General features: G+C 43.1%; 1 protein-coding gene across 2 annotated transcripts in view; it reads right to left on the bottom strand.

Annotated features, from left to right (window-relative positions):
- The window catches only part of taf2 (TAF2 RNA polymerase II, TATA box binding protein (TBP)-associated factor), a 181,704-nt gene extending 159,483 nt beyond the window's left edge, over positions 1 to 22,221 (bottom strand). The window contains exons 1-2 of one of the 2 annotated variants that reach the window (XM_060921386.1): positions 21,803 to 22,221; positions 21,629 to 21,683 (exon numbers count right to left, since the gene is read on the bottom strand). In XM_060921386.1, the coding sequence (XP_060777369.1) occupies positions 21,629 to 21,683; positions 21,803 to 21,852 (105 nt within the window). In that variant the 5' untranslated portion in view covers positions 21,853 to 22,221. Of the gene's footprint in view, positions 1 to 21,628; positions 21,684 to 21,802 lie in introns of those variants that run through there. The other variant, XM_060921387.1, reaches the window with a different exon arrangement.
- Between the last annotated feature and the right edge of the window lie 5,004 nt (positions 22,222 to 27,225).

The raw sequence follows: 27,225 nt of genomic DNA, 5'->3' as shown, positions 1-27,225 counted from the left end.
ACTCTAAATTGACCGTAGGTGTGAATGTGAGTGTGAATGGTTGTCTGTGTCTATGTGTCAGCCCTGTGATGACCTGACGACTTGTCCAGGGTGTACCCCGCCTCTCACCTGTAGTCAGCTGGGATAGGCTCCAGCTTGCCTGCGACCCTGTAGAAGGATAAAGCGGCTAGAGATAATGAGATGAGTCATTCAGGATTCAGCCAAGTTTTTGCTTAGTGTTTTTGCTCGACCAAAGTTATACAGTATTATGACCCATGTTCAGACAGGCAGCCACCTACAACACCACCACAGATCTCCAGGAGTACACGGAGACCGTCACTGCCTACATGAAGTGAGTGGACGACGTTACGGTCACCAGAACCATCTCCATTCGGGCCAATCAGAAGCCATGGCTGACAGGGGAAGTCCATAGGCTCCTGTGGGCTCGGAACGCCGCCTTCAGAGCTGGGGGCGAGGTGGGCCTGAGGACAGCTAGGACCAATCTGTCACGAGGCATCAGGGTGGCCAAGAGACAGTATTCCAGGCACATTGCTGACCATTTCAATGACAGCAGAGACACCAGGAACCTGTGGCGGGGGATTCAGACCATCACAGACTACAAGCCCTCACCACAGACCTGTGACAACTCCACGTCTCTGCTGAATCAGTTGAATGACTTCTTCGCTTGCTTTGAGGCAGACAACAGCACCATGGCACAGAAGACCCCACCACCTCCCAGCGACCAGGTGTTGATGCTGTCCCCAGACAGCGTGAGGAGAGCTCTCAGGACGACAAATGCACGAAAAGCCCCGGGTCCTGATAATTCCTGGTCGTGTCCTGAGAGACTGTGCCGAGGAGCTCACAGATGTCTTTACAGACATCTTCAACATCTCATTGAGCCAGGCTGTTGTCCCCACGTGCCTCAAAACCACCACCATCATCCCGGTCCCGAAGAAGCCGTCTCCCTCCTGCTTCAATGACTACCGCCCTGTCGCACTCACTCCCATCCTCATGAAGTGCTTCGAGCGGCTAGTCATGAGGCATATCAAGTCTGCCCTTCCCCCCGCCCTGGACCCTTTCCAGTTTGCATATCAGTCCAACCGATGACGCCATCTCCACTGCCCTCCACTCAGCCCTCACCCACCTGGAGACAAAAGACTCGTATGTCAGAATGCTGTTCATAGACTTTAGCTCAGCATTCAACACAATCATTCCTCAGCAGCTCATTCATAAACTGGACCAGCTGGGACTCAACACCTCCCTGTGCAACTGGCTGCTGGACTTCCTGACGGGGAGACCACAGGCTGTACGGGTCAGCAGCAACTCCTCCAGCACCATCACACTGAACATGGGGGCCCCCCCCCAAGGATGTGTGCTGAGCCCCCTCCTCTTCACTCTGCTGACCCACGACTGCACACCAACATCCAGCTCAAATCTCTTCATTAAGTTTGCGGATGACACGACTGTGGTGGGTCTCATCAACAATGGCGATGAGACGATCTACAGGAGTGAGGTGAGCCGCTTGGCCATGTGGTGCAAGGACAACAATCTCCGTCTGAACGTGGAGAAGACAAAGGAGATTGTTGTGGACTTCAGGAGAGAGCACACCCAGCATGCTCCGCTATCTATCGACGGTGCTGCAGTGGAGAGGGTGAGCAGCACCAAGTTTCTGGGTGTGCACATCTCTGAAGACCTGTCCTGGAGCAACAACACTGCATCACTGGCCAAAAAAGCCCAACAGCACCTGTACTTCCTCCGCAAACTGAGGAGGGCAAGAGCCCCAGCCCCCATCATGCACACTTTCTACAGAGGCACCATCGAGAACATTCTGACCAGCTGCATCACCGTGTGGTACGGCGCCTGCACCGTGCCCTGCTGCAAGTCTCTGCAGCGCATCGTGAGAGCAGCTGAGAGGATCATTGGTGTCTCTCTCCCTTCTCTTATGGATATTTATAACTCCCGCCTCACCCGCAAAGCCATCAGGATTGCAGGTGACCCCACCCACCCATCTCACAGCCTCTTCAGCCTGCTGCCGTCAGGGAGGAGACTGCGGAGTCTCCGGGCCAAAACCAGCAGGCTCAAGAACAGTTTCTTTCACCAGGCAGTCAGGAGGCTCAACTCCCTCCCTGTTCTGCCTCTCCTCCCCCCTCTGCCCCCTCCCACAGATTCTGCTCGCACACACCCCTGCCCCCCCTTCAGCATCTGACATGTCCTCACAGTTCCCCCCCCCAACACACACACATACCATCGTTCATTAACACACTGAACTCAGGGACCGCACATCTCACTTTACCTCGCTCATTTGCACTATTCCGCACTACCTCATCTTAATAGCTGCTAGTTTGTTTATACTGCTTATTTCATGTTTACCTGCTATACCTCAAGTGCCCTTGACTGTTTTGTTTATTTGAACCTGTGTGTGTGTATATATGAGTGTTTAGTCTACGTCTAGTTCATATCTAGAGTGTTTATACTGTTTATATTGTCTGAGTGTTTAGTCTATGTCTTGTTCTCATCTAGGTGTTTATACTGTTTATTTATACTGTTTATATTGTTTGAGTGTTTAGTCTATGTCTAGTTCCTATCTAGAGTGTTTATACTGTTTATATTGTTTGTTTTTTCAATTATTCTATTTTTAATTTTTATTTATTGCACTACCTGCTTGCACCGTGGGTCAGAGAGGACTGAAATTTCATCTGTGCTGTATGTCGAGCATGTATAGTGTAGGGACAGTCACGTCTCGTCTAAGAACTACAGATCCCATCAACCAACTTCCGCGATGACCTACGTCATGGCTGGGCGGGATTTCTTACGTCACATCCTCCATGAAGCCATAAGTAACTGAGCAACACTTTCGTCTTTCTCTTTGGTGCTGTGAATCTCGCCGCGGACCAGCGCGTTCTACAGACAAAGAGGCCCGCTCACCAGAACATCTAAAACCAAGACGTCTGCTTTGCAAGTAAGAATTCAGCGCGCTTTCATTTACCACTGGCCACAATAAAACTCCAGAATCGCGCGATCTAACTCAGACTGAGTTACAGCCGGTTTCCTTTCATTTGTTCATTATAAGTAACGTTACGACTGCAGCCCAAAGCAGTTAATTAAAAGTTAGAAGCGACCGGATTCCTTCTGACTAAATCGCTGTGCACATTGTTTAATCAGAGACTTTTCTTCACGAACGACAAAGCGTCGGACCAAGAATTCTCTGCGCTTTCACGGAAGCGACTCACGTGCTCCCATGAACTCCGAAAGTTTCGGAACATCTCTGTATTCCTACATAGGAGCAAAATACTGGAAAGTAAGACTGACATTTTGGGCAGAACTAGTCTTAGGAATTAGCTTTATGAAGTAGTGTGAACTTAAACTCAGGAACGGTTTAATTGTGTACACTGTAGACACTCAGGGTGTTGAATTAATTATTGTTCTATTTTTGTCCTCTCAATTGTTAATAGATAGGCTTTTGCATGCTCTTGCTATCCTTTCTAACCTTTAATTTCATCATTACACAGATTTTGTCCTCATCAAGGTTTCAGTGGATTTAGGAATGTTATAAACTAGTGAATTAGCAAATCTGAGCTAATCCTTTGTTCTCAAACCCCACGTGGTGACCCTTCCCCCTCCGTCCTCTACCACGAGGTCCCTGGGTCTGTTGTCTTAGATAGCATTCCAAGCCCTGATTAAATTCAAACTTTATAGCGCATTCTCCCGCACCCACATTCAAACCCTTTTTGTCTCCTCCTCCCCATACTGCGCAGTCGCGTACGGGACACACACACACACACACACCCCTTTGCTCTCTCTCTCCCCTCGCACACACACACGCTCATCAAGTATATGACCATATCATATTTGAATGTATTCAACTGCTATTACTCATTTTATCATTGTTATAATAAATTCAATTATTATTGAAACTGTGTGTTTATTTGTTGCTCCTAATATACTTGAAGTCACACAATCTAAAAGACCTCCAAATTACCTTCAGTGTGCTATTGGCTGTAGCATTTATGTGATACGGTAAGTTATACATTATTGCTGCATTGGTAGTGATCATAACTTGGAATATACCATAATTTAGCTGTTTGGTAATTTATTATTAAGCACCAAAATTAATGGTATTATTTAATGAGACTGATTTAATGAGACTGATTTAATGAGACTGATCACTTAAGACCAATTGCACCTACAATAGCATATTTGACAATAAACTTGACTTGACTTGTATTGTATAAATCAGGGGTCACCAAACTTTTTTCCTCTGGGGGCCACATTGTCGTTCCTGACTGTGATGGGGGGCCGGGGTCGGGTCAGCTATATAACATAGAATTGTATGACCCGGACAAATATGACCACCAGCAGGCCTCATTGTGTAGTAGAGATTACTAGCCTGGTACAGCCATCCCCACTACTACATCAACACTTGATTCCTGGCACATATTTATTTATCTTTACTAGTGGTTTGCAAAAGTAGTAATCGAGTCTTCACGCTTTGTTTTAATTTGAAATACCACAGATATTCCATTTATTTATTTTCTAATAAAAATAACATCAAAGCTGTCAAGGTAAGAAACATCTGCCTAGTTGAGGTGATTGACACTGGCAAAGGTGAGTGGAAAATTATAAATTGAAGGTAGGCCTGTTGATATTAATAATAATATTATAATTGTGTGCAGCACTTAATAAAGGTCAAATAAATAGGCCTATAAAATAAATACATTTTAAAAACAGTGAAATTATAATATGAGCAATAGATCAAAGCAGTTGTGCTGTGTCCTGCACGTCATTGCTCTCATCCATGGCCAAAGCAAAAAACTCGAATTCTGACGCTTTCTCATTCAGCTGGTCCCCCAAATCTTTGGTTCGCCTGGTCATAGTAGGTGCGGAGAGACTCACCGCGTTGAGCGCATCCTTCTTGATGGGACACACCTCCTCGGCCACAGCAAGCATGCATACTTTAACAAAGTCCCCATCAGTAAATGGCTTTCCATGGGTAACTAGTAGGTGAGCTACCTTATAGCTAGCTCGGACAGCAGCCTGGTTGATCTGGGTTTGGCGAAGGAATACATTCTGTTGTGCAGCCAGTCCGCATTTCATCCTCCGAATCCTGTCTTCTCTTGTTTGCCCTCGCACACTAGCATACCCTTTGTGGCGGGTTTCGTAGTGACGACGCAGATTATATTCTTTGAAAACCGACACAAACTGCACGGTCCTTACACTGAACGAAAAAATAATCGGTGGTCCACTGTTCTTTAAAAACTCTGCACACTCTCAACTTTTCGCTTACCGCTAGCCATTTTGCTGTCCTGAACACTGACAGTTCTCTGCGCGTGCGCTGCCTGTCACTGCTTCATCGCAAGCACATGACGAAAATTCGGAAAATATGAATAGTTCATTTTATAGCTAAATATCAATTTTAATTGATAAAATCAACAAAATACAAGATGCAGACATGTTATTATTTGCCAAAAAGCAATTTAAAAAAAATAGGCCATGACCACTTTTGGGGATTGCCTCATAGGGCCAGTTCAAGTGGTGGGGGGCAGAGGGGCTGGGGGACCGGTCAAAGGGGGGGGTGGCGGGCAGGAGTCGGCCCGCAGTTTGATGACCCCTGGCATAAATAAAGCCAGTTGGTGAAACTTTGAAGAAGAGATTGTACTGGTTTAAAGTTTTTACCTTATGTAATATTATGTATTAGGATAACATGGTCCAAAATGGGTGGCACGGTGGTGTAGTGGTTAGCGCTGTCGCCTCACAGCAAGAAGGTCCTGGGTTCGAGCCCCGGGGCCGGCGAGGGCCTTTCTGTGCGGAGTTTGCATGTTCTCCCCGTGTCCGCGTGGGTTTCCTCCGGGTGCTCCGGTTTCCCCCACAGTCCAAAGACATGCAGGTTAGGTTAACTGGTGACTCTAAATTGACCGTAGGTGTGAATGTGAGTGTGAATGGTTGTCTGTGTCTATGTGTCAGCCCTGTGATGACCTGGCGACTTGTCCAGGGTGTACCCCGCCTTTCGCCCGTAGTCAGCTGGGATAGGCTCCAGCTTGCCTGCGACCCTGTAGAAGGATAAAGCGGCTAGAGATAATGAGATGAGATGAGATGGTCCAAAATGGGCCTCATTAACTAATGAGATCAAACTGTTAGCAAGTTAGAGGTTTTTAGCTTTCTCCCGAAATGTTTTCTTTTATTTTGTCTTCATCAGGGGAGTAAAACTAGCTTTCGCTATCCATGCTGTAAAATTGCTATTTTGAATCCTCATTCACGGCTGTAATGCAAATGGCTTCCTCCTCAGTATACAAGTGCACTTCCATGGCAGGAAAAAAAAAATTTTAATTTTGCTGCCTATGTAGTCCCCTATTTATACAAATAGGAGTCATTCAGAATTCAGCCATGTTTTTGCTCGGCGTTAGCAAATTACAGGTTTTTAGCTTTCTCCTGAAATGTTTTATTTTATTTCTTCTTCCTCAGGGTAGTAAAACTCGCGTTCGCTGTGAACACTGTCGTTATCATGATCCGTGCTGTAAAATTAATGCTATTCTCCTGAGAAATGCTGGCAAAATTTATAAGATTTTTGATAATCTTATAAATAAACCCTATTTTAAAAAAAAAGATAAACGTTGACAAAAATTGCTACTATGTTTGTTGTTGTTGTGAACGAGCGAGTCACCAGAGGTCCGTAACTGGGGTCCGTACCATAGGATACGGACCCACTCGCCAGCCAATCAGAGCGCAGGATTTAGACCGCGAAAAAAATAATTCTTATTCTCTTTCGTTCTTAGATAGCTTCCTCACTACTGACATAGTTACAACTAATTAAAATTAAGCAATTCAGTGTTTCCCCCAAGTTTGCTGGATAAGGATGGTCACCTGCAGGACCCCTCCCCCCACGGCTCCTATTACAGAGCATTTGGACATGAACAAACAGTTAAAGGAGTCACATTCAAGTGTTCACATTTATTTTAGAACAATAATTAGAACAATTTTTACAACAGAACTTTTTTTTTTAAATCCAAGTTGGATCAAAGCCGCTGATCCTGTGGCGAGTCCTGTGCTGAAGGGATGCAGTTTCAGCAGGAGAGCTGGTAGTGTTCTATTCATGCAGGGGTGGACTTTTGATTTCAAAGGTCATGGGGGACAAAGTATAGGGATGAATCCTCAAAAGGGCTTAAGTTTTTCAGATGCTCCTACCTGAGGTCTATCTGCTGTACTCAAGTCTCTCTTGCAAAAGAAATCTTGATCTCAATTAAATTACTTGATTAAATAAAAGTTGTATATAAATGAGGAATATCTTGGAGGAAAGTTCATCCCTCAGATACAGTTTCACATACTTGGCAAGAAGCACTCAAGATATTCTGGAGACTCACGGTGGCCTCAGTACTAAAACACTTCATTTTGGTTTTGTCACCCAACTGTACCTCAGCCTCTCATAGCTTATTGCTCGATTCTGTAATTTGCTCACCTCTCCACATGCAGGGATGTGAGTGACAAATTAAAAAAAAAAAGAGGAAAATTTTTAGGTTCAACAGACGACCCCGAAGGGGTCGTCACGACAACGAAGTTGTCGTGGGGAGGGTATGGGAGGGTGCGCCCTCCCATTGGTGGGGGTCTGGGGGGTCTCCCCCACGAAAATGTTTGTAAAAAGGACTTAAAATGGTGACATTTTAAGCACATAAAATGTAAAATTTCTAACATAATACACCTGCAGAAAGTCAAGTTTCAAGCTGGTGTTAGGTTTGGATGTATGCTCCACCAAAAAAATTTGGAATATTTTCAGACAATTTCATTAAAGTTCCTGCATTTGTGCAGTTAAATCCATCATATTTAAGTCTTTACAATTTTCTAACAGTAACTGTTATTAATGTGATTAAGTCAATTTTGAACACCAACTTTACTCTTTCTTTGTTACAGAAATAAGTTAATTTTGAAATTTTAGAAATTCAAAATTTATTTCACTCTAAAAGATTCTCATGAAACAAATAGCAAACAACAAAGTATTTAACATATAAGAAATTGCTTTGTCAGTATTTACCAATAAACTGCACTTAATATACAATGAATCCATTTAACAAAATTGAACAGTAAACTGAATTTTGTGATACAATGTTATTCAATCAACTTCACTTTGGCCTTTGTAAAATGTCTCAAGCATTATCTTCTATGTACATGAATTGTCACAATAATCAATATGATTAAAAAGAGAGGGAGTGAGCTTCATATGGTTGTATCAGCATTTCTATTTACTGTCATTAGTAATCACAATGTTCAATAAACTTCATTTTGGCCTGTGTGAAATGTCTCAAGCATTATCTTCTATACATGAATATTCACAAATATACAAGGGAGTGAGCTTCATATATCATGTATCAGCATTTCTTTTTGCCAGCTTGGTGTTCACTACTACGCTGCAATAGTTCATCCTCCATGATTTCATTAAACTTTCTCTTTGATGTTGATGGCTTCTCATTTCAGATTAAACCTAATCATTGTTCAAATGTATCTGTAAATATTAAATGTGCTAGTGATAAATTAGATTGGAATTATCACATTATTTTCAGAGAACTAAAAATTTCATTCAAAAAGTAACAGTGAAGGTAATGTTTTTAATACGTAGGATAAAACATTATTATTATTATTATTATTATTGATGCCTACCTGGCAATGCATAGTTAGTCTTCTGAATCTCAACTCGACTCCTGTGTTTTTCGCTTTTCACGTGTCCACTGAGAGTCACAAATCCACGCCGTCCGTAGTTCAGTTCACAGCAACACAATTTGCAACGTGCGATTCCTTTCTTGTTGAGTTTTTCAAAAACCAAACTAAAAACACTTCCATCGGGAGCTTTGCGCTCTAACCAGTCCCAACGCCACTTATTTTCAATGCCAGAATCTATTTTCGTGACATCGGACTTCACAGACAACGCCGCCATTTTCATTCATACTCGTAGCAGTGCATGTACAATAGCGACTCCTCTCCACACAGCGATAATGATCAGATCGCTGTAAGGAGCTTTCGTCACTTCCGCTTAGTAAAATCCGGAAAAGTTTCGCGCCAGACTTTACCGAATATTTTATTTTATTTTTTTAAATTTTAGAAAACGCGGAAAACGATTTTTTACGCGGAAAGGCAATTTGAAAAACGCGGATTTCCGCGGAAACGCGGAGATTTCACATCCGTGCACATGCTGTCCCTGCTCCCTGCCCATCACCTGGGGCAGCTGTCCCTACTGAGTTAGATACAAGAAATTATTTCCAAATAAAAATAGTTTCATGAATGAAAGTGCTATACTGTAGTGATTTAAAGATTAAAATGCCATATGAACCACTTATAGTTCTAATTGATTTATAATTCTAATTGGAAAGTTGGAGAGCTTATTTCTTCTTCTCCACTGCCCATCACTACTTTGATTTATGTGTTGAGTGAAGACCGCACTTTCCGCAAGGCTGCACACCTGGGGGTTTTTCCCCCCAGACCTTAAAATGTGTGTGTGGCACAATATAATGCTAGGGGAAACACCAATTAAAAGCAATAGATAGGCTACCCAATTTACAATAGTAGGTTAGATGCTCATTCAGTCATCTATTTAAACAAGAGCTTTGCCAGTCATCAAATCTTAGGAATGACACACCTGGCTCTGTTACAACACTGCTACACGTCCGTAAATCGCAAGGCGGTTTTTCGGGAGCGCAGGGATTTTTTTTTTTTTTAATGGAGAGTGATGAACAGCTATTAATTTGCTTTCATTTCCAAAGGCATCCAGGGTGGTGGTGGTGTGTCAGCATGGGGGGTGGAAGACATGCACTCTTCCTCTCTCTCATATCTCTGCAATATAAGCTATTATATTAGACTACGATTATATACAGTGTATAGGCTATACTCATCATGGATATATAAAATAAATATTCAAATGAAAGCTGGATTTTAATTGTTGACAGCAACACTGGTGAACATAGCAGTGATTTCTTTACATACTGCATTTTTCTGACTTCTTATGATGCTACTTTTCAGGCTGCTAAATAGAAATAATTTGCTCAAACGGACTAAAGACGTTAGAGCTTCTATTTTGAGGGCAGAGAGGTTTCTCTTCTTGACCATATTACACCTCTCCATGTCGTACAGTCTAGGGGTGAGGCCTCCAAATTGAGAATATTTAGGGGCATGACAATTTAAACGACAACGTTTTTTAGCAGTCACGTTTACTGTATTTATCCTTATAGAAGCGCCCTCCCTATTTGACGCACCTCCACGATTTTCAGAGCTAGAATAGTATTTACCAACCATTTTCTTCATTTAACAAACTTTAAATCCAACAAACCACAACAGAGACGTTCAATTTCACCGCTGATTTTTTTTTTACCGGAAATCGCGTTAGTAAACATGGACAGTATAAAATACGGACATTCACTCTGCCGCGGATATCAATACGGGTGGAGACGTACCTTTTGTTTGCACCACTCTTGTACACGTTTACGGTGAACATTAAATGTTTTTGCAGCTAAGTGTTTGCCTTTCTGCTCTGCCAGTTCTACAACCTTTAACTTAAAACTAGCGGTGAAGGATCGTTTTGAGGACGACATTTTGTTTTGTGAGCTCAAACATCGACGATGACGTGAATTGTGACATCACTACAAATAGTTTACTTACCAATGTTATCCTTATAAGCGAGCTGGACATTGTTTAATTGACTTTTTGGACATATAACTGTATTTTCATGTGTTTCAAAATAAATGTTTTAAATTCCGATGATTTTGTCATGTTCGATTTTTGTCATTTAAGGGTCGAAATTGACGCTCCCCCTTCATGTTTTGCATCGCGCCCAGGCGCGTTTATTAGGATAAATACGGTACCAACGCCTGATCACCGTGATTGGTGAAATACGAATAGTTCATGAATCACACGTGAACCTTGTCATGTGACTATTTCTACATTCAGCTCTATGCTAGTTTCTATGCTAGTGATAAATGAAGGCCATTCCAACTAACTTAACAACTATGTACATTTCATTTAACTATACATTTCCTGTAACAAGTCAACTAGTATATCCAAGTTAAGTCATCTCTCAATTCCTGGAATCTTCCAGACTGTTTTAAAAGACAGTCACATTTGTGTACATAAAAGACTGATTCAGTGACGATGAATTTAAGTAAACTAGTCTCCAAACAGCAACGTGTGAGATATCTGGGCCCGGCCCAGCAGGAGGGAGTACAGGAGGGTGTCCCCCTCCCACTGGGGGAGGCGGAGGGTGTCTGAGGAGCCTCCCCCAGAAAACTTTCAATGTTTAGATGCTCTCTGGTGCAATCTGGTGCATTCTAGGCCCCATTTTCACTGCTGATAATGACCAGTTTTATTGCTATTTTATGGGTGTTTATAATCAGTTTGTGCATGAACCTGAGTTCCTGAACCTGAGCATAACATAATCCAGAATAATAACATGCTAGTATAATTAATAGCCTACACATGTAGTTGGAATGTCAGCCATTAAAACTATCAACTAAACTTGTGTTGCTGAAATAACTAATTTATTAGTATTAAACTAACCTGCAGAGAGAAAAAGGCTTAATTATTTATCTCATCTCATTATCTCTAGCCACTTTATCCTGTTCTACAGGGTCGTAGGCAAGCTGGAGCCTAGGCTTAATTATTTATATTTATTAATAATAAATATAATGCCACATCACTAAAGCATAGAGTCCATATACATATACCGCATTTATCCTAATAAACGCGCCCGGGCGCGATGCAAAACATGAAGGGGGAGCATCAATTTCGACCCTTAAATGACAAAAATCGAACATGACAAAATCATCAGAATTTAAAACATTTATTTTGAAACACATGAAAATACAGTTATATGTCCAAAAAGTCAATTAAACAATGTCCAGCTCGCTTATAAGGATAACATTGGTAAGTAAACTATTTGTAGTGACGTCACAATTCACGTCATCGCCGATGTTTATGAGCTCACAAAACAAAATGTCGTCCTCAAAATGATCCTTCACCGCTAGTTTTAAGTTAAAGGTTGTAGAACTGGCAGAGCAGAAAGGCAAACACTTGGCTGCAAAAACATTTAATGTTCACCGTAAACGTGTACAAGAGTGGTGCAAACAAAAGGTACGTCTCCACCCGTATTGACATCCGCAGCAGAGTGAATGTCCGTATTTTATACTGTCCATGTTTACTAACGCGATTTCCGGTAAAAAAAATCAGCGGTGAAATTGAACGTCTCTGTTGTGGTTTGTTGGATTTAAAGTTTGTTAAATGAAGAAAATGGTTGGTAAATACTATTCTAGCTCTGAAAATCGTGGAGGCGCGTCAAATAGGGAGGGTGCTTCTATAAGGATAAATACAGTATGTTCCAGATCAAACCTGAAAACTAGAAGTAGCACGATTAAAGCAAGGAAGGCTGTTCAGAGGTGACAGGCCCTATTCAGAGAACAGAATACATTATAGCAGCTACTGCAGCTGTCATCTTTACACCATGACTACTGACTGACTAGTCTTTAAAAAAAAATAAATAAATAAAAATAAATAAGACTGACTACTGACTAGCAAAAAAGAGCACCTAACAAGGAGACACAAACAGATGTCCATTTCCACCACCAGCAGATTTCTGTAGTGAATATGATCATCCGTGCTGGTCACTGTCCCCTAACAGTCTGTCTCCAAAATTATACCGGAAAAAATGAAAAGAAATGTGTCTTCAAGGTTGTTCATTTTTAAATTAACCTAGGCCTATTAGACAATATTTATAAGACTGTCAGGATTGGTAATAGGATTGTGACTTCAGCCAGCATTATCACAATCGTTGGCACCCAACAGGGATGCGTCCTCAGCCCCATTCTCTACACCCTGTTCACCCACAACTGTGTCGCCTCCCACAAGAACATCATCCTGAAGTTCACGGATGACACCGCAGTGATAGGACACATTCACTGGTGGAGATGAAGCCGCCTACAGGAGGGAGGTGGCCAATCTGGTGTCATGATGTGAGGACAACAACCTCACTCTCAACACGGACAAGACAAAGGAGATGATCGTGGACATGAGGAAAGAGAGGAGACCTCATCAGCCACTGTTCATCCGGGAGCTTGAGCAGTTTCAAATATCTGGGTCTTCACATCAGTGAGGACCTCACGTGGACACCTAAAGGCCAATTTATGCTGACAACCCAGTCCTCGCAGACGGCGTTGCAGATAGCGTCTGCGTAGCCCCCCCACCTTCGCAGACGCTCTGCGCGCACCTCCCAAAAATTGTGACCACCGCAGAAGCATCGCAGACAAGAGGGCTCTGATTGGTCCACTCTACATCCGCTGTACACGCACTTCCGCTTCCCTACTTTCCTGGTTTGTTTTGTTTTCATGACCGCCATTTTTAAAAACACGAGCGAAGACGGAGCAGCACGAAGAGCGGTTGATCGAGGAAGTACGTACATCTATACGACTCCAGTTCTAGTCATTATAAGTAACTGGAGGATAAACACTCCACTAACCACACCCACCAACTACTCCTAGCGATTTCACAACTTCGTGCCCCCTTGCGTTGTGGCGGTAAATAACATCGCGCACGCCTATTACTCCCCGCTCAACGATAAATTACAACTGTCTGCGAAAAGCTATCTGCGAAAGCCTTGTCGCAAGAGCATGCAGAGGCCCCAACACCACACAGCTGGTTAGGAAGGCTCAACAGCAGCTGTAATTTCTGAGGAGGCTGAGGAAGTTTGGTATGTCGCCCAAGATCCTCAGCAACTTCTACAGCTGCGCGATTGAGAGCATCCTGACCAGCTCCATCACTGTGCGGTACGGCAGTACTACGGTTATGGACCACAAATGCCTGCAGAGAGTGGTGAAGACTGCTGAGAGGATCACCAGAACTCCACTGCCCTTTCTGCAGAGCATTTACCACCAGAGTCCACAGGAGAGCTGCCTCCATTCTCAAGGATCCCACCCACCCCCAGCACGGACTGTTCACACTTCTACCCTCAGGCTGGAGGTACAGAAGTGTGAAATATAGGACTGTCAGATTAAAGAACTCTTTCTTTCCCACCACTATCAGACTCCTGAACAGCTGACAGGAGTCTATAACCATGGACTACCTCCTTGTAAACTGTCCTTGACTGTTTACATTTGTTTGCATGTTACTGCCCTTTTTCACTGCTACATTCCATCATTGCCTTATTTTTGTATTATGCTGCCTATTTTTGCACTATCTCATCTCATCTCATTATCTCTAGCCGCTTTATCCTTCTACAGGGTCGCAGGCAAGCTGGAGCCTATCCCAGCTGACTACGGGCGAAAGGCGGGGTACACCCTGGACAAGTCGCCAGGTCATCACAGGGCTGACACATAGACACAGACAACCATTCACACTCACATTCACACCTACGGTCAATTTAGAGTCACCAGTTAACCTAACCTGCATGTCTTTGGACTGTGGGGGAAACCGGAGCACCCGGAGGAAACCCACGCGGACACGGGGAGAACATGCAAACTCCACACAGAAAGGCCCTCGCCGGCCCCGGGGCTCGAACCCAGGACCTTCTTGCTGTGAGGCGACAGCGCTAACCACTACACCATTTTTGCACTATATTACCTTTATTTTGTACTAGCTTATAACATACATGAGCAAGTGATGCAACCTGGACACATCTTCAGTGATGCTACCTGGGGTCTTCCAAACATCATACACTCTCACCCAGGCGACCCAGCCAGGGGTGATCAAGCCCCAGCTTGTATCCAGGTAGTGCTACCCTGCCCACGGATCTCCTCTTTTGATCCACAGCCACCATGAGGCAACTTCAGCTGCCTCAGTGGCTTCCTTTATGGCCCTTTGCCTCCTTGCCCCTGTGATGCCCAGCATGTTATAAGCCCTACAGAGGGACTGGCCTGCAAACCCTCTATATCCAACCTCAATGGGTTCACATCTTGTCCCCCACCCATTGCAATGGCACTCCTCCACTAGTCGAGCATACCTAGCTCTCTTCCTCTCATTAGCTTCCTCAATGCGCTCCTCCCACGGGACAGTAAGCTCCAAGAGGACCACCTGTTTGATGGTTTCTGAGGTGAGGACTAGATCTGGTCTTAACGTTGTTGTGGCTACCTTTTCCGGGAACTTAAGTTGCCTTCCCAAGTCAGCTCTCAACTCCCAGTCTTGAGCTGTTGCCAACAAACCAGAATACTTGGTCCTGGCCATAGCTAGTGGTTTCTCCCCGGCTCTCACAAAAGCGATGGTCTGCTTTGCAGGGTGGAGGTGCTTGCACTGGTTGATTCCATTGCAGATGGTATTCGCAATCGCCCTTAGCACTTGGTCATGGCGCCAGCGGTAGCGTCCCTCGCTCAAAGCTCTTGGGCAGCTGCTAAGGATGTGCTCCAGTGTCCCCCTTTTCTTGCACAGGGCGCAGGCTGGTGACACTACCTTCCCCCAGCTGAACAGGTTTGATGGACTGGGTAACACATCATAGACAGCCTGGATTAGGAACCGAATGCGCTGGGGCTCTGCTCTCCACAGCTCATTCCAGGAGACTTTACGGTCTAGTGCATGCTCCCATCGAGTCCAGGCTCCCTGCTGCCGCATCCCCACCACCTTGCTGGCTCATTCCTCTTCGATGAATGCTCGCACCTCTTCCTGAACCAGTGCTCTCCTGTCCTCTCCCTTTACCTGGTCAAAGCGAGGTGTTACATTGCTGCTGAGGCCTTCTCGACCTTGAGCCACTGTCCCGACCAGTAGCCAGTATCGTAGCCGTGATTCAGCCACCTCCACAGCATCCGCAGCTCTCCACTTCCGCCCTGTCCTAACTTCAATGCCGGCCTGAAAGACCTTTGGGTCCTTTGACTCTCGGTACTGCAACACCTCCCTTGTACGGCTCACTTTAAACTCTTCCAACAGGCTGCTAGTTGGGAGTTTCAGCATGTTGTTATGGCCATACAGGGCGATGCTGCTCAGACTCAGAGGAAGGCCCAACCACTTCCGCAGGAACCTGCTGACTCTCCTCTCAAAGCTCTCAATCGTAGAAATTGGAACCACATAGATCATGAGGGGCCACAGAATCCTTGGAAGGATGCCATGTTGGTAAATCCAAGCCTTGAACTTGCCTGGTAGGCCCGATTTGTCCACTGCGGTCAACCATGCTTCCAACTCTTGGTTGGTTGATTGAATGGCTGCGGTGTCTCTCAGGCTGCAATCGAAAACCTTCCCCAGGCTCTTCACGGGTTTCTCTGTGATAGGTGGAATCTGGGCACTGCCCAGCATGAACTGGAACTTGTCCGTGACCTTCCCCTTCTTCAGCACAAGGCATCTAGATTTTTGTGGCTTAAAGGTCATGCGGGCCCAGGTGAACACTTCCTCCAAACCCTTCAAGATCCACCTGCTCCCTGGCACGTGTGGTGTAGTTACAGTCAGGTCATCCATGAAGGCCCTGATTGGTGGCTGTCTGATGCCTGACTTGGAGAGGGGCCCTCTGCACTGAAACTCGGCTGACTTTACCAGCATATTCATATATTACTTTTATTTTGTATTATACTGCTTTTATTTTGCACTATATTGCTTTTACTTTGTATCATTTCTTCCACCTATTTATTGTTGTAATTTGGCATTCATGGTGGATGGCAAACTAAGAATTTCATTGTGCAGGAGGACGTGTTCCTTACTGTACATATGACAAACACATTGAATCTTGAATCTAATCTTATCCAAACATCCTGTGTTTGTGTGCTACCACCGACGTCATTACAAATGAGGCCACTGGCCCTAGTTTTTAAATTCACCATCACGGTGTGAGGCAGTTATGGAAAGACTCAACAACTTCACCAAAGTTAGCATTTTGCATTGGAAGACCAACTAGAAATTCATCATGTTCAAGATCTATGGTCATTACTCTTTCTTAAGTATAGTTATTTGTTTACCGATTTGTCCTCATTTGGGCACCTTTCTTGCCAAACTTGGAAAGAATCTGGACAAGGTTAGCTGGTCCTGTCACCTTTTCATTTTGAACTGTAGTGAATCAGAAGTGAGCTTTTTGGCACCCCAACATTGCCGCAATGAGCAGCCAATCAGCTTCAAGCTTTCATACGGTGTCGCTGACGTGATTGAAGGTCAAGGCCATAAAGCCACCACGAGTACACAAACACAGTAAAAAGTGTAAAAGAACGCGAAAATAACCACTGGTAACCACAGGAAGGAAAAGGTCTTGGAAAATAGGAAATCTATTAGCATTGTTGGTTGAGGAACTTTGAAAACTAACCAGTGCCAGGCTGAACATAGCCGGATTTTGTGCGGACACTTAATGAAACCCCTGCAGTGTGTATGCTGCATTTGACTTATTTAAGAAGTGGGAGGTCAGAGCTCAGAATGCTGTCCAGACAACTCCATGTTTGTCTTGTGTTAGCAACAAGCTAGTCAGCATGATTCAACTGCAGTGAGAAAGCAATCTGACTCGGAACCAACCAAACTGCAGGATGTGAACCAACTATGGAGTGTATTTTGGACAGCAGCATTTTTTTGTAGATGTGAGCCGCTAAGGCCCTGGCCACACTACAGCTCATGGTGTGTTTGCGAATACCTGGCGATGAAAAAATGGTAGCATAGCCACCAATCATGTTCTCCGAGCATCACGACTTGTTTTTTAGTGCGTCTCCGCCTCATAAGTGGCCAAAAACATTGTGAAAAATTCAGTGCATGCATTGAAATTTGGTGGCAATGTTTTCGTCAACAAACTAAGCTGTGAACACTCACAGATGTGTTTGGGAATACTTCCCGAAGCTCAGGCCATCCTTAAAAAAAATCCGTTTCCTGTCCACCGGGTGAGCAAAAAAATTTTCAGTCGGGAGGGAGGGATTTGGTTTTTTTTTTAATATATCGATGGATAAGAAATCGCAATGCTGTGTTTGCTTTTTCTTTCAGTAATTTTTTATTACAAAAGCAGACATTTAATAAAATGACAGTTTAATCAACTGAAACTTGTACAAAAACTTTGTTAGTATTTTAAATGCTGACTGCAACATTTGCAAAACTTTTACAAAGGTACTTAAAATGTCCGACACACGGACTTTTTGTAGTTCTAAATCGACCGTTAGGCCTAGTTCGGATGAAATTACACTATTAAAATGATCACTGAATGATTTGTTTTTCTGAATCTTTACCATTTTGTTGTTCGCTAGAATACCATTTTGCGATTTCATACTTAAGCAAATGTTTGAAAACTCCAGATCTCCTTCCTTCATGGTGGCTGTCATTTTTTTGTGCCGCACGGTGCATGCGCAGAGCTGATTCAGTTCAGAGTGCGCGCGCACTCAGCAGAGGCAGTAGTGTGTCAGGGCTGTCGGAGGGAACAGAAGCAGAGATAACGCTTATTTTGTCTCCGGTAAACCAGTCTTCTCTCGTTCAATTACGTGCTGGCATCAAAAGACACCATTGGTTGTAAATGAAACCAAACTGAGTCGTTGGAGTGTATTTGCATACACAAATGGAGAAACGTTCGCTGAGTGTTTAATTGTGTAGCCACCACTGCAGACCGTTGTCGTTGTTAATTCATAGCATGCTCAGCTGCGTGAATGTGTCATGCACCAAAAATAAGAGACTTACAAGCCAGGAACGCCTCATGATGCAATACGCAAGAAAAGAAAGAAGATTTACTGCCATTTTACTTTGTATTTGAGTAAAGTGAATAAATAAATGGTCTGTGGAAAATACATTTAATCCTGGGAACTGCGTGCACAGGAGTTTATTTTGTGTTTCCTCCCCCTGGCTGGCTACTTATTTGTCATGGCTGGCTAGTATGAGCCTTATGGCCCTTTTCCACTACCCTTTTTCAGCTCACTTCAGCTCGCTTCAGCTCACTTCAGCCCGACACGGCTCGCGTTTCGACTACCAAAAACCGGCACGACTCAGCTCGTTTCAGCCCTGCTTAGCCCCTAAAACTCGCACCGTTTTGGAGTGGGGCTGAAGCGAGCCAAACCGTGCTGACTGAGGTTGGGGGCGTGAGCAGACACTCCCCTGTGCACTGATTGGTGAGGAGGCGTGTCCTCACATGCCCACACACGCCCCGCGAGCGCGCTGGGATCTGTAAACACCGCAAACCCGGAAGGAGAATAATTATGAATTACGAGAATTTCTGAAGCCTTATGCGCCTCGCCTCATCTATACGCTCTTGCCAGTATCTGTCCGCGTTGTCGGTGACAACAAGCCACAGCACCAAGACCAGCCACACTAACGACTCCATGTCCTCCATGTTTATTGTTTACTATTCGGGTCGTGAGACTACCGCTTAAAAGGTCACTGAATCAGTGACATACAGAGCATCGTGGACGAGTTCGCGGAGCGCAAGGCTCGTCGTATGCCCTTCAAATAATGCGCGCAGTAGGCTATTGATGTTTTTATTATAAGCCATGTACAGTATGTCACCTAATGTTTTTTTGTTTCTGAGTTACATGTTCGTTTGAAGGACTTAATGTACAAAATAACATAGTTGCACCCCGTAGTGTTGAAATTGGTAAACACAGTGCATTCAGTGAGGTTTGCACCGCCCTCCTTTTATTTCTGACTCTTCCTGTCACCACTCTGAGCGCTCATTCGTATGCCCTTCAAATAATGTGCGCAGTATAGGCTATTGATGTTTTATTATGAGCCATGTACAGTATCCTAATGTTTTTTGTTTCTGAGTTACATGTTCGTTTGAAGGACTTGATGTACTAAATAACATAGTTGCACCCGGTAGTGTTGAAATTGGTAAACACCGCAGTTGCGGACATTTTGTAGCCTAAAATGATGTTATGATAAGCTTTAATAAAGTGCCCGGTCATTTGCCCCGCCCCCGGCCCGGCTCTGACTTGTTCCGCCACTGTCACTGATGTCACTGTTTGCGCTGCTTAACGACAGCGCAAACAGTGAGGTCCACCCACTTTCGCTAACTCCACCCAATGTGTCCACCCACTTCCAGCCAGCACGGTTCAGCGCGGTTGTAGTCGAAATGCAACTCCAACAGCCCCGCTCAGCTCGACTCAGCTCGACTCAGCACGGCACGGCTCAGCCGCGTTTGTAGTGGAAAAGCGGCATTAGTGGAAAGCCCTGGGAAGGCGTAAATGTCAAGTTCTATTTTAGATTTACGAACCCGAAAAAAATGTCGAAAAAACGGCGTTAAAAAAAAAAATTTCAACCGCACAAACGGCACTCACCCAGCCGGTGGACCGGAAACAGAACATTTTTTAATAATGGCCTCAGGGAAACATCGCCACCAAGCACCTCACTTTCATCGATAACCCACTGCAAAGCATCACAAGCTGTAGTGTGACGGTAGCCTAAACTGAGGTATGAGGCACACACTGAGCCAAACGATAGAGCTGTAGCCCTGCAGAAATGCCATGTGTTGTGGATATTTGGACTGCAGAAGAAAGAGAAAAATTCTGGACGCAATACAGAAAAAATTAAAGTAGTTTTTTTAAAGTAAACAATTATCTAATTGTTTATTTCTAAATAAACAATTAGATAATTGTTTACTTAAAAAAAACTCAGTCTCTGTCTGTGTTCTCTGTGCTTGGGTTGACTTTAAAGGTTTGCTTACTGCTGTTTTGTGCCATATTTCTGAATGGGTACGAAACCAAACAGTACATGAACCAAAAATATGAATTTCACTCTGATTCGGACTTGGCAAACAGATGAATAAATGTGAAAATGTCACTCCGTTAGCCAGACCATCATCTACTCCCCCAATCTGTTACAGGTGCTGAGTGCAAAGTCAACTGAAATTATTATTATTTTTTTAATCGTACATTGACATTTTTCTACGTCTCACAAGAACAATATTATGTGGACAAGACGTGACCACGATGGGTCACTTTTCTCCGTTTTGGGACCGTTTTCCTACCTCTTTAGGTAAACAGTATGGCCCCATGGAAATAGTCAAACGCAAAGAGCTTTGACTAATTAGCATAATTATGGAACTGTGTCACACCAAGACGGCAACATGCGGCAACATCGTGACTCTGCATTGACCTCAGAGAGTTCTGAGTCGCAGGGACATAATTTGTGGTTCACATTCATGAATAGATCTGTGAAACAAAGGACAAATACATCTTTTCTCTGTTACTACTTTTGTGTTATCGTTTCTTTCTCTGTAAAATCAAAACATTAGGTGAATAACTCCCTACTCCGGAGTCAAGCCCATGCATTCTAAGGCTAAGACAGCTAAATGATTTAGTTATCTGTCCAGAAATGATTTAGTTATCTGTCCAGAAAAATGACATCATCTAACCTAATCTTGCAGTTGCTCTCACTAGGTAGGCTTTCTTTGTCTTTTCCGTTGGCTTTTACCTGGCGGGAGAGCGGAGTCCACCATGTTTGCCTATGCCAACTTGTTTGGGTTAAAAGTAGGTAAAACATGCCCAACGGTGGTCACATGATATTGCTGCTCATTTGCTTCAACAATCTCCAAAATTGTAAAATGCAGGACACATTTTATCTCGGCAAAACAGAGACACATAGGACACACGGTGTGTGCAGCAGTGAAACTCCAACAGCAATAGAAATATAACATTTTCCAATGTAGTTACGACTATTAAAAAATAACAACCACCACCACCATTCATGCATCCACATTCCTTCACTTTAAATCAATGAAAACATTATAATATAATATATAATAATGATGATTACAAGGAAATATTCTACTTACAATGACTGACTTCCTCTGGAAGTTGATGTTGTTTATGCACACCACCTGGTGGGTTGTATTGGGGGATACACAGAACCCATTAAAATAACAGCAGTTTCCTGGATGTTAATATCCTTAACAAGTAAGACTGTAAAAACTATAAGATATGTGAAAATAAAACTACTGGATACTTATAATTTATAAGGTCGCGGACTCTCGAAGCCTTTATCCTTCTTGCGGTTCATTTTCAGAACTTTTGGTTTGTCTTAAAAAAAAAACAACTCAGCAGATTTCAGATTGCTCCTCAAAGCAAAACCCAGGACTTTCTTTGCAGAAAAAACAGCGGAACGTGCTGAAAACTAAGTGCTGACTTTTACCGTGCTACAGTTACCCAGCTAATTTTTTTCTGATGTTGCGTTTTAGTTATACAGCAATTAGACGCCAAGCTTTTACAGCCAGCTGTAAAAACTAATGTTATTATCCTCAGAGAGAGGACTGCAGATCATATAAATATTCGCGCTTCTACTCTGCATTTCAGAAGCTCCATTCCCCTTGGACCACTCACCCAACACTGAACATCCACAAACCGAGACCAGACATTTTGTTCGTAACCTTTGACCTCCCGCGTAAAATACAGGAAAAAGCTTGGCGGTGACCCGGATGTTTTAGTGAAGTCGTATGCATGAGAAATAGAATATTTAATAATTGTAATAACACTTTGTAATAAACGTGACAATTTTAACATGTAAAAACATATAACTGTGGGGTACTTTGCACTTTAACAACAGTAACACCGGAAACTACTTTGCGCATGCGCATGTGTTAAACTCTGGAGAGCTCATAGGCTCGTCAGAGTGAAGCCAGCGGGCCGCCACCTTACCACTCCCATCGCGGAGCGGACCCGTCATTTAGATGACTGGAAGCTACACGAAATCGGACAAGTTATTTATGTAGTTGGTGAGAAAAAATAGAAGAAAAATGTCTCCACGTGCAGCAGTGAACTGTACAAATCGTCAGGTCAAAGGTTGTAGACGGACATTTCACCTGTGATTATATATATAAGGAAGAACAAATATATGAAAGAGAAAAGTACACTGTATAAGAGAAAAACTGAAATAATCTCCGTAAAAATAGTTATAGTAGTAAAAAAAAAAGTCATTCAAAAATTATCAGAGACTGAACTGGAAAAGGAAAAAAACAATAACTGTGAAGGGGAGCGCTATAAAGATATGTAAGAATTGTGGGTAAAGTTGAGAAAATAAGAGGAGGTAATGAAAGGGGGGAAAGTCAGGAGATACTTTTCTTGGGGCAAATTTGATCGGATACCACGGTTTAACACAAGCCAAAGACACGCGGTTGGGAGTGGTAATATGGAGGCCAGATGGCTTCACTCGTCTCTACAGCAGGGAATAGGCTATGAGCTTTCCAGATTTTATATCTGGAGCGAATATATGAGCTCAGTGATATTAACTTTCAAAAAAAATTCACGAACAAACTTTGGTTGTTGTTATTTCGGCGATTTAAAGCCATTCAGTGCGGGGTTTTTTTTCTCGTTTTCTCACGCATAAAATCTGGAGCGCTCAGAGCCTATTCCCCGCTGTAGAGAAGAGTGAAGCCATCTGGCCGCCATATTACCACTCCCATCGCGTGTATTTGGCCCGTGTGTTAAACCGTGGTATCACATTTGCCCCCCAAAAAGTATTTCCTGACTTTTTTTTTTTTACCTATTGTTTGACTATTTTTATACGTGCTATTGAACTAAGTCACGTGTATTTTTTATAATTGCCCGCAATGGAAATAAGTACATGTACTTTCTTGTGTCATCCATATATTATGTTATTTGCATAAACATTTTCATACATGTCAACCTAGACGGAATGTCCGTATTTTATACGGATTTGATTCAATAAACGTAGTATACGGGCGTACAAATAAAGTTATACGGATTCTTTAAAAAAACTTCAATATTTATTTAGAGCTATAATCAATTCCCACGATGATAAAAGAGCGCATAACATTTACAAATGTACTGTACACCACAGAAAGCACAGTACAGCCAGTAAAGAGTCTTATGAAATCGCGCATTATCTTGTGGTAGCGAGACGTCGTTCCATTTTTGATCATGCGCACACCGCATTACGAGAATCCCGCCAACTGTGAAGTAACATTTTGTTTGAAACGCGTATTTCCACCTGAGCGACTTTCAATAGCGACTGAAAAGATTCTGAATGGGCACTCTGGCAAAGAAATTCAAAACACAATACAGCGGTAGGTTTCTCCCTGTGTAAAGTCAAACTGGAGCCTGTACTACGAACGGAGGTCAACCTACCCAGAAGTAACCCAGGGTTCCCCCGCTAAACCGGGGTTGACAAAACCTGGTTATTTTGTTTGGGGTTAAATGGTACTACGACGCCAATTATGAAGTTGATTTGTTGAACCTGTGTTAACCTAATCAGGGTTAATGCGCGTTCACGTTAAAGGGGAGGTTATCAGCACAAATCACCACTGTTCACAATGGCACGGTCGCCGTACTTCACGGAGGAAGAATGCGCTGTCATAATGCAAAGCTATGAGGAGTTCAAAACAACATTAAGAGCAAAATCTAACACAGCGGCTGCCAATAAGGAGCGGCAAGCATGTTGGCAACGAATTGCCGATCGGGTAAATGCGTAAGTACATTCTCCCTTCTACATGTTCCAGAACAGAAGTATAGGATGAGAGAAAGCTTCATGATCAATCACAAGTCACAGAAAATGGTCTTTCGATGTGGCCCCAGTCATATATAGCTTGTTTAATGTCTGAAAAATCCTGAATAAAATTTGGTATGGTAAATTCATGGAGTAGCCTACTTAAGCTGATATGTGCACATGAGTCACATGAATTAGGATGACTGACTGTTCAGTCCCTTTGACTAAGTTGGTGTATGTCCTGTGAACATTTCAGAGGCAACAACAGTGCCAAACGCACCTGGCAACGGGTGAAAATGAAATATAAAAACATCATTCATAATGGTAAGTGTGTGTGTGTGCGCGTGCAAGCAAGCATTCATTTGGATTTTCTGTCCTTTCTTTTCAGGAACGGGAGAACTTGAATAAATAAATACAGTAGGAATGAGTGGTGATTTTGGCTTTTCTTTATTTTGTGTTACTGCCTGAAAAATTGACATCACCTAACGCAAAATGGGACCAGTACTGACAGGTTGATTTGAGGTATGGACATGACCTATTTGAATGTGGGCCTATATGAAGTAGACCTTTTACCTGTACGTTGATGCTATGGAAGGATTTTCTATTCACATAATCCCCCTCATGCTGTCCCAGGGGTGCACTGATTCGGATGTGAGTGCAGTCAATGGCTCCTATTACTCTTGGGAAACCTGTATATTTTGTTAGTCATATCAATTGTCATTCACAATTGTCTCTATGAGAGTAGGCAAACAGACACAATTTGATATTAGTAATTACCTGCGATTGCATAAAACCCTTCTTTGATCTGAAGTGCGGTTAAATGCCCAGGGAACACGACAAATGCATTCATCAGTTTGGTTAGGGCAAGTACCACTTTGCGAATCATACGACATACAGTGTTCTTACTGAGGTTTTCAGCATCACCGATGGAATACATATATTGTCCACTGGCAAAGTAACGCAATGACAAGCACATAATTTGCTCGATTGTGAGGGGCTGGCTTCAGCGGGTTACATTGCAGACGTCTGCCTCGATCAGCTGGCAAAGGTAACGAATTCCCTCAGCTGAGAATCTATATCGTTCATGAAGAACATCGTCTGGGTATGCCAGCGGATTCTGGCAGTCTCTAAATACCCTCGCCCTCCGGAGAGAGCCCCTCACAATCTGCGCTAGTGTTGTGACGTTCGCGAACGAACCGATTCTTTTGAACGGCTCCTAGGCATGAACGATGAGAACCGAGTCTCGAGCTGGGGGAGCCGTTCTTTCTGTCGTTCTTTTTCTGTACTGTGTTTCAGATGAAAAAGCTTTTGCCCAAGGACAAGAAGTAGGCTAAACAGCATTTGCCTTTTATTTATTTGCCTAATAGTTCAAATTGTTTTGTATATAGTTTGTAATGTTGTTGTGTGATATTAATGATAATATTGTGGGAAAACTACTTTGCACGGACGTTCATTTAATTTATTCTATCGTCATTTTGTTTGTTCTATTTTTGTGTATTTTATTTACTTATCTGTTTGTCTAGTTGTATCTCATCTCATTATCTCTATCCGCTTTATCCTGTTCTACAGGGTCGCAGACAAGCTGGAGCCTATCCCAGTTGACTACGGGCGAAAGGCGGGGTACACCCTGGACAAGTCGCCAGGTCATCACAGGGCTGACACATAGACACAGACAACCATTCACACTCTCATTCACACCTATGGTCAATTTAGAGTCACCAGTTAACCTAACCTGCATGTCTTTGGACTGTGGGGGAAACCGGAGCACCCGGAGGAAACCCACGCGGAGAACATGCAAACTCCGCACAGAAAGGCCCTCGCCGACAACGGGGCTTGAACCTGGACCTTCTTGCTGTGAGGCGACAGCGCTAACCACTACACCACCGTGCCGCCCTAGTTGTATCTATTTTTCTAATAATATATTTTTTACATTAAGTCTTTTTCCTATTAAAATAATCTTGTGTTCTTGTTATAACTTTATCTATATCTGACTGTTTAGTTGTATCTATTTTTGTTACAATTTCAATATTTTTAATATCGAAAGTTTGTTTTTTTCTATTAAAATGTTCTTGTGTGATAACTAGTTCTTGTTATATTTATTGTAGTTGTATCTATTTTGTATCTCAGACTTAAATATTTTTGTAAAACAAGTGTTTTTCTATAAAATATTCTTGCGTTCTTGATAACTATGTTCTTGAGTGGGTTCTCTTTTTTTTACAGAAAAGCCGTTCTGCATGGACATTCATTGAAGCCCTCATTGTTTTTTAATGGTTATTTATGAGCATTTAGGGGTTACAATAATGTAAGTCTAGGTTGCTTTATATAAAAGGTATGTCCAAAAATATTGATATCACTGTCTAAGCAGAGGGATCTGGCTTCTTTAGACGCTGTCTTCTTAAAACTGAATAAATATTTAAAAAGAGCCAAATGAGCCAGTCTTTTGAATGGCTCTTTTCAAAGAACGGATCACAAAGATGCGGATCCCATCAAAGAGCCATAAATCCCATCTATAATCTGCGCTCCGATATCGCATGGGTCATCCAGGTACGCTGGCATTGTCTCTAGAGGAAATGTCGGTGGAGAGGTGGTGTTTAAAAAGGGTGTGGTTAATCGGAAACCTCGGGTTAACCAAGAACATAACCTGAGACGAGCAGGTTTGAGATGCAGCGTAAATTGCCATGGCAGCATACCTCGGTTTGAACATAGCCAACTTTCGTAGTATGGGTTAATCGGGAAGTTACGCTGCACATGATCAAGTTACTCTCGAAGTTACCCTGGTAAGCCAGAAAACCCGTTTCGTAGTACAGGGCCCTGGGCACAGATTCCTTCACTGCAATATTTATCTGCATTATATGGTATTGGTAGTTGCAGTGGATTTGTGGGCTACTTAAAGCAGCTGTGAATGGCCAAATTGAGCGTACTGCTTGTATG

This window comes from Neoarius graeffei, chromosome 5 (assembly GCF_027579695.1).
Source record: "Neoarius graeffei isolate fNeoGra1 chromosome 5, fNeoGra1.pri, whole genome shotgun sequence".
NCBI lineage: Eukaryota > Metazoa > Chordata > Actinopteri > Siluriformes > Ariidae > Neoarius > Neoarius graeffei.
This window is presented reverse-complemented; position numbering and strand designations above follow the sequence as displayed.